General features: G+C 53.9%; 1 protein-coding gene across 2 annotated transcripts in view; it reads right to left on the bottom strand.

Annotated features, from left to right (window-relative positions):
• Positions 1–359: 359 nt before the first annotated feature.
• The window catches only part of CD276 (CD276 molecule), a 30,548-nt gene continuing 22,305 nt past the window's right edge, over positions 360–8,602 (bottom strand). For both annotated transcript variants that reach the window (XM_067029331.1, XM_067029332.1), the window contains 4 exons: positions 6,289–6,423; positions 5,164–5,205; positions 3,705–3,740; positions 360–1,715 (listed from right to left, as the gene is read on the bottom strand). In XM_067029331.1, coding sequence (XP_066885432.1) covers positions 1,693–1,715; positions 3,705–3,740; positions 5,164–5,205; positions 6,289–6,423 — 236 coding nt within the window. In that variant the 3' untranslated portion in view covers positions 360–1,692. The remainder of the gene's footprint in view (positions 1,716–3,704; positions 3,741–5,163; positions 5,206–6,288; positions 6,424–8,602) is intronic.

The following is an 8,602-nucleotide window of genomic DNA, read 5'->3' as shown; positions in this document are numbered from 1 at the left end:
GTCAGCCAAGAACAGCACACAGGGTCTCAGCTTCCCCATCCATGAAATGGGGGCAATAGCCCTTAAACAAGCCTGAGGTCTGAGTCTTCTGAGACAAAGCTATTAGTCTTCTGAGATAAAGCTATTTTGGGGTGGAGCCCCCAAAAGTGACCAAAGGGCCTGGCTTTCTGGACAGCCAACATCACTTTACCAAGGGGGAAACTGAGGCTAGAGAGGGGGTCATGGAGACCCAGTGACTTAAGGACAGTGACAGTGAGGAGATCCAGGTATCCCTACTCTGGCTTCAAACGTCCAGGAGGGACCCTTCCTTCCAAGTCCTGCTGCCTGCCCTACTGCCACACATTTTGCAGAGAAAAAGCTTTCTACAAAGGCATTTATTTTTCCCAATATACACCCCCAGTTAACAAAGTTCCTCAGAGTCCCACATTTAAATTAGAAATCCCCACATCTTTCATTCCTGGTAAAGGGAGGGATGTCAACAGGAGGACATCAGATCATCAGAAGTTTACTCCACTGGAGGCTGGGGACCGGCCAGAGACAGGCCAGGAAGTGGCTGCCCAGCCCCAGAATAGCACCATGGTGGGAGAGGGGGCTGTCCCTGCCCCCACGCTCCCCAGCGAGGAGAGGTCCCAGGCTTCCCCTATGCTGCGGTTCTCAGCTTCCCAGGGTCTGTCAGGCCTTGGCTGCCTGCCCCCCTGCTCATGCCTGGAAAGACACTTTGGAAACCATCAGATTCCCCAGTTGTGGTGAGAGGCTTTGTCCCTCTCTCCAGGTTTCGGCCCCCACTCTCTGTTCTGGGTAAGGATTAGGGATGGGTTGGGAGTGAGGTATCCAGGGAAATGCGGTACAGGAGTACAGTAGGGAGCCAGGCAGGAGCCCCTCACAACCACTCTTTCCTCACGGGTTTCCCGGCTGAAGGGCAAGCTCCTTAGGGAGGGGATTGTCTTCTCACGCGGGGTCCCCAGCACCTAACACAGTGCTGACACCCCATAGATGCTCAGTGAACATTACTTGAGTGGATAAACGAAAGGGAAGTCAGGAAAAGCAGAGGGGACAGAAGCTGACCCCAAGGGGGCCCACACAGCCGCCCAGAGACCCAGTGTGACCAGCACGTGCTTCCCGTGGGGAGGGCGGGCAGAAGGTGGGGCTCACAGGGCACAGCCCAGGGCGCCACGTAAGAGACGGGGCCAGGGGAGGTCCTCACGTGTTCCAGCACGTGCACCTGCATGTCTGCATGCCTGGGGGAGGGGCCCTGTCTTCACTTAGTAGGACAGGGGAAAGGCCAACTTTAGGGACACAGCAGAAGGAGAAGCCTCTAGACTCGAGGAAATGCTAAGGCTGCAGTGGCCCTGTCAGAGGAGACAGAATTACGGGCAGGTGGGAGAAAAGGCTGAGAAGTGATCATTGGTGACTGTGTATCACGTCTTTGAAGAAGAAAGGCAGCCAGCTGGTCCATGTAGCATATCCATTGGAGAAATAAGGCGGCAGGATGACTTGGGAATCATGTCCATCAGAGAAATAAGGCTGCGGGGTGGTCTGTGTATCGTGTCCTTTGCAGAATGAGTAGACCCGCTAGAGTAGAAGCCATCTGTTAAGGGCAGAGAAGCCCCCAGCCCAAGGCTCACACTGAGACCCCAGTGCAGCCAGAGGTGGGAGTCCCAGGGCAGGGCAGCAGCTCCCTGGTCCTCGTGGTCAGGCTATTTCTGGTCCATCATCTGCATTTCATGATGGGAAGGAGAAAAAGGGGGGAGAGCATTAAATGTAGGAGTTCTACTGTCGGGAACATGCCAGAACCCCAGGGATGTGGTCACATACTCAAGGGGAAGAGTATGTGTGACAGGGCCCAGCAGTCTGACTAGCAGCCCCCTGCATCAAGCACTGCCCTCGAGGCTCAGACACACACACACACACACACACACACACACACACACACACAGAGCAGCTGGGCATCAGACCAGGAGGGTGCCTGGGGGAGACTGCCCAATCCTCGCCAGCCTCTTTCTCAATTCCTAGGGGTTCACCCACCCTGCACACAACGCTCCTCTCTGTCTGGCACACTCTTCCCTTCCCAACTCTGCCCCCACACCCTCCCTGTCCTTTGATCCATCTTCTTCACCCCATAGATTCACACCCCTGGCCTCACTCCACTCCCTGACCTGAACGGAGAGTTTAGAAGACGGTCCGGGGCATGTGTGACCCTGCCCCTCCCTCTCCCACCCTTTGGGCTCCATCTGTCCCTGGAAGAGTAGCTCTCCCTTCTGGGGACTGCCTCTGTGCTTGTCCAGCCTGGCCAGAGACCAGGGGGCCCCCTGCTCCACACACCCAGGCTGACGTCTGATCTCCATCTGCTCGATCCTTCTATGCCTCATTTGGTTCAGGACAACGGGGAGGTGGATAATTTATCTCAATCCCTCCAGACCCCAACACAGGCCTCCACTCCTGCCATGGAACGTTCTACAGCATTTTGAAGGACTTGCATTACAGAGCACTTCTGCATTCGGCAACTTGGCATCTCGTAAGGGAGGTATGACAGGATTTCACTCTATTCCACAGATGAGAAACCCCCCTGGAAGGTTATGGGCAGAGACTTAAAGCGAGGTCTCCCCTAGGGGGCTCTTTCTCCTGCATGATGCTGCCTTTCTGAAGACCTCTCACCCAGCTTTTATCATGAATTCTGCACAGGTTTCTGAGGGTCCCACTGCCCACCACCTCTGGGATTTTCCTGAGCACAGGGCTTATGTCCTTCCTTCCTTTCTTCCCAAAGAAAAGCTAAATGCAGGGATGAGCCTCCAGGGACTTAGTGAAAGTTTATTTCCTAACAGGGACAACAAGGCGACCTGAAAATTATTTAAGGCTCCATAACCTCTGGCCAAAAATTAAGGTCCCAAAACCTTTGATTTTCTGGCTGGAAGCCACTCATATTTAATGACAAGTCTGCATCAAGGAATAGTTAGTTCAAAAAACACACGCACACAGACACACACACACACACACACACACACAGATACACATATATTTATACACAAATACACATACATAGGTGTGGCTCTTGGTTACTTTTAATAAGGAAAAATCTCAAACTAAACTAACCTCCAACCAACCACTTGCTAATGTAACTGCTGATGCTACAGTAATCTAAATAATAATGATTGCTAACACTTACTAACCACTGACTATCGACCAGGAACGTGGCTGTCTAGCTGAAAACCACATTTCCTAGCCTCACTTGAGTTAGGAGTCATGTGACTAGGTTCTGACAAATGGATATAAACAGGAGTGACAGGAGTTATTTCTAGTCAAGCCCTAGAAGAAAATGTCCCCTCCCTCTCCTTTTCCCCCTTACTTCTGGAGGGGGTGTGGGAGCTGGAGCAGCTACTCTGGACCTGGGGCTGGAAGCTTTGAGTGAAAGAAGACAGAAACCAGGTAAGTGGAAGTTGGTTCCAGGGCACCAGTGGCCTTAAAGCAACCTCGACTCCTGTCCTGGTTAATAGCCTCTATCATATTTGCGTCCTGTTAGAGCAGCGGGGACCTTGGTTTCTCTGCCATTTCAACAGGGGTGAATAGAGGCTGCTCTTCAGGGGAGGGAGCCTCAGGGCAGCAGTGAAGGGTGATAATCACCCCAACCAACAACAACCCTCCCCAGCCTCCTACACACAGGTGCACAAACACACAGATACACAATCTCAAACACCACGTGTCTTTACCTTCTTTGCTTTCAGAGTGCTTCAGAGGCCGCAGGGCTGCAAAAAAAGGAAGGAGTACACAGTGAGGGGGGCACCGTGAAAAGTGGTGGGGTAGGGTGTTGGGTAGAGGCACAGGAGCCAAGGAAGAAATAAAGGCTAGAAGAACTGGGAGGAGAAGGCAGGAGGGAGAGTGGAGAGGGTGAGGGCAACATCACAGCACCAGAAAAGGGGCACCTGGCTGCTATCCCAAGTCCCAGCTCCACTCTGTGGCTTGTCACTCCTCCCCCGGGCCTCAGTTTTCTGCATCTCTACAAGGGGAACAACTCCCCGGCCCTCCAACGAGCTGGAGATGGGAGAGTACGCCGAGCCGGCTCTACAAATAGGGTGAAGTGAGGCACTAAAGGAGGCTGCAAGTGTCCCCCAGTGGGCCTGGGTTCGTGCAGAACTGGGACCCAGTGCTCTCTAAGCCTCCCTCTTCTCCCTACCCCCTCCCTTCTGCCAATTATACCTGCCTCCGAGCATGAAAAATGAGGCCTGACCCCAGGGCTGTCTCCACACTGGCCACACCCGGGTACACCAAAGGCAGAGAGTTAATTGACATAATTTACAGCAGTCCCCAGGGGTCAATTTTCTGCCCTTCCTTCTGCGGGTGTTGGGAGGAACCTGTGTCGACTGGCACCATCCCAAATGGCTCAGTGGGAACCTGCCTCCCCCCGCCAAGAAACCCAGGGAAGAGAAGGCAGTGAGGCCTCCAGTGACCGTGGGGCACCAGTACCTTGGCACCCAGCCCCCGCTGAGCTCCAGGCTTGTGCCATGCCCTTTGCAAAGTCACTTGAGATAGCTTCAAAATGGCCCTCTGGTGCCATCAGGGCAGGATGACATTTTACAGATGAGAAACTGAAGCCCAGAGGAACAAAGCACTTTGACCAAAGTCACACAGCCTCTAACCAGTGTGGGATTGTGTCAAGCTGATAATACAGTCCTAATAGCAGGACTGCAAAGTATGGAGACCTTACAGGCACCAGGTATGATACTAGGCCCTTTAGATACATGATCTCATTTAATGTAACCCACACAACCTATGAAGGGAGCAGTTAGGAGGAAACTGAGACCCAGAGAGGCAAAGTGACTTGCTCGAGGCCACTCAGCTTATATGAGCTGGAGATGGAACTAAAACTAAAACCAGACAGGCTGCCCTGTCTCCTGAGCCCTCACTCCACCCCTAGGAAGCCACCAGACTCCACAGTGCAGGTCCCTCAGGGTGGAGTGGCCTGGTAGGCGGGTAAAGGCAGAGGCGGGAGAAACGAATCAGCACCCGGGAGACCTGCCTGAGGTCTAATGCTGAGCAAAGACAGACGCACGTAGGTTGGGAGGCCTCAGGCCCCGGGACACACTTCATTCAAACCTTCAAGTGAATGTGGCCCCTCCAGACTCTGGAGTCCTCTCCCCTGTTCAGTGCCAGCTCTTAGCTCAGACTTACCCGTCTTGGATCCTTCTCCATCCCCATCCTGGTCCTCAGCGCCTGGAAGAGTGAACCAAAACTTCCTCAGCCCCACTTTCATCATTGAACTTCTGCTCCCGGGAGTGCGAGAGCACGTAAATGGGGCTGAGCAGGCCTGGTCTATGGTCCAAATGCTGGACACAGGGTCAGAGCCTGAGACCAGCACAGAGCAGAGCGCTGTGACAGGATGAAAGGGACCCCAGCCTGGAGACCACCACTCACCTGGCCAAGGACCATCTACTTGCCCCTCCACCAGCCACCAGCCCCATCACCCACCATCCACTCACTCACCAACCCAGTCAACCACCACCTCCAACGTGCATACCCACCCGCCTATGGTTCCTCATCCTTCCGCAGCCTGCCCAGCCACCTGCCACACAGGCAGCCACCCACCTGTTCCAACTGACCAGTCTCCTCTCCATCCACATATGCTCTCCTTCCTGACACCCAGTCATCTCCCACCCCTCACTATCTACTTTCATGTTAACCCACATACCACCCGCCAGGGTCAACTCACCCACTCACCAATGTCCACTCACTCACCCACCACTCACTGGAGTCAACTTACCTATCAAGGTCAAACCACCTACCTATCGATGTCGACTCACTACCTACCAGTCACCAAAGTCAACTCCTACTGACCCCCCAGCCCAAGCAAACAGCAGCTGCTTCAGACTCTGCCCACTTGGAGGCAGACACACCCTCTCACGGTGACACGCAAACCCATGAAGCATTCACACTTGTGCTACTTGAGTTCCATGTGCTTTCACTCACAGACACTCCCATGTGACATAGGCTCTCACAGTCACACTTGTTTGCACAGACACACCCATCCCCTTGTCACACATCCACCACTCATTCCGAGTCACACTCATATCCACACTCATCCTGCCATGTCTGCACAACCACGGGCAGGCTCACACTTGTTTACAACACATGTTCGGCCTCAAGATCACACACACACACACACACACAGTCTAGCTGCATTTGCACACCCACACTCATTCTGTCACTGGAAAGTGGCACTCGTGTTGATGTCACAGACACACTAACATACCCAGAAACACACGCGTGCACACACGCACACCCCCCTCTCTCACTCACCTGCATTCTCCTCCTCACAGCTCTGTTTGATCTTTCTCCAGCACACGAAGGCCAGGGCCACCAACAGTGCGACGAGACAGACAGAGAGCCCCACAGTCACCCACAGGGCCTCAGGGGGGAATGTCATGGGCTGCCCTGGGAGGGGATGTGGGGAGAATGGAGAGACACTGTCATGCCTGGCCCCCAGTGGCCCTGAGGACAGCCCCTCTGCCTCCAAGGTGTGAACAGGGGCTCCTACCCTCACTGGGCCCCGACACCATGAAGAGAGCTTACTTAAGTTCCCGTGCCCCTTCCCTGCCCATCCATACACCCTCTAAACCCTGACAGCCATGGCTGCCGTGGACATGCCTCAACCTGGGAGGGCTGAAGAGTGTGGTTGATGATGTTCAAGAACCTTCCATGGCTCCCTACTGACATGAGAATAGTGCTTCAATCTTCTTTGTAATTCCACTGCTCCAGCCAAACTGGTGTCCTAACCATTCTCTGCAGAGGCTCCTTCCAGCCCCCTCACCATTGCTGTCAGTTTCCTCTACCTAAAAACTGTTCTCTGGGCTTCCCTGGTGGCGCAGTGGTTGAGAATCCGCCTGCTGATGCAGGGGACACGCGTTCGTGCCCCAGTATGGGAAGATCCCACGTGCCGCGGAGCGGCTGGGCCCGTGAGCCATGGCCACGGAGTCTGTGCATCTGCCTGTGCACAGAGCCTGTGCTCTGCAATGGAAGAGGCCACAACAGTGAGAGGCCCGCGTATCACAAAAAACAACAACAACAACAACAAAAAAACCCTGCTCCCTAACTCTCCATCTAGCTTACGATTCCTCCTCGGGAGGCCCTCCCTGATTACCCCAGTCCCACCTGGTGACACCACCCATCTTATAGATCAGGAGTTGGCAAACTATAGCCCGTGAGCCAAATCTGACCTGTGGCCTGTTTTTGTAGAACCCTTGAGTTAATGATGGTTTTACGTTTGTAAAGGGTTACCAACAAAAGGAGAAGCGGCAGCAACAAAGACGGTATGTGGCCCACAAAACCTAAAATATACATTAGCCAGCCCTTGACAGAAGATGTTTGCAGATTCTCGTGTAAAGATGAGGGCGGACAGTGAGGGTGCCAGAGTGAAGGTTCTGGGTTTACCCAAGAGGAGGAGACTTGCCAGGGGAATGTTTCTGTGAAACGCTGAGGGCCCCCCTGTTAGCTATCTCAGGGCAGAGGAAAGGAGTTGAGCCACCCTCGACTGGGTCAGGGCCAGCAGCTGTTCTGAGCACACCATCCTCCAGCCCAGTCCCAGGACCCACCGGGGTCCTGAGCAGAGGCCCTGGAGACAACAAATCTAACAAAAGCCAGGGGGAAGGCAGCTCCTGCAGAAGGTGCTGTCAGAGCAGACAGCAGTGCCATGAACCCTTGGGCAGTGGAGACCGTGACATAGATGCAGGGATTTGCAGCCGATGTCACTTTCAACGGGCATGGCTGGCAACGCTGCCGCTCTGGATATTGGCAGCAAAGGGACCCATCACCCTGGCGAGCAGGAGCAGGGAGGAGGACAGGAGCTGATACGAGGGGCCTGGAGGGTCAGTCCCTGAAGCTCATGGAAGGGACCTCTGGGAATCCCAGGGTGGGGCTCCTGCAGGAAAGCAGAGCCACAGAAATACCCAGGAGGAGGGGCTCTTGCTATGTCCACCCTCAGGCTGATGTTGGTGCCTGGAGCACAGGTCAGACTTGGCCTCATCCCACCAGTCAAGGACAGAGCGGGGCTCAGACCTGCATCTCCAGGCTCCATGTTCAGTGCTTGCCCCATAAAATCCCCTCCACATACAGCACCCCCAGGTGCGGGAGAGACCAGGCTGCAGGACTGAAAGTCTCAATCCCAGAGTGTTTAACAAGGCTCAAAGCTGCCTGAAGCAAAATACAGGCCAAGGGCTCCAAAGTAGGCCAGACCTGCTCTCACAAAAACAGGAGGCTGGGTGGTGGGGAGGAAAGGAAATTAGGCTGAGAGGCTAAAAGTCGGAATCTGGTTCTGGTTCAGCAGGCTGCCGGAGCCAAGGTTCACAGACCCCCATGTTTGAGTTTAGAGGGGCCACAAACCCTCAAAACTTAAATGCAAGTGACTGCATTTATCATGTATCCAATTTTCAAAGAGGTGTCTAATCACCAAAAGAGTCAGAGCCACTGTGCTAGCCTGTGGCCTTGGGAAAGTTTTCTCTTCTCTCTGGGTTTCAGTTTCCTCATCTGTGAAATGAAAGTACTTTAAATGTCAGCTACTAAAATTTTCAATAAAGATTTTTCTCTTAGGTGGGGTAAATGTCCCCAGTGAGCAGGA

Source organism: Kogia breviceps, chromosome 3 (genome assembly GCF_026419965.1).
Source record: "Kogia breviceps isolate mKogBre1 chromosome 3, mKogBre1 haplotype 1, whole genome shotgun sequence".
NCBI lineage: Eukaryota > Metazoa > Chordata > Mammalia > Artiodactyla > Physeteridae > Kogia > Kogia breviceps.
Note: the sequence above shows the minus strand (reverse complement) of the source record. Positions and strands in the feature narration are given on the sequence as shown.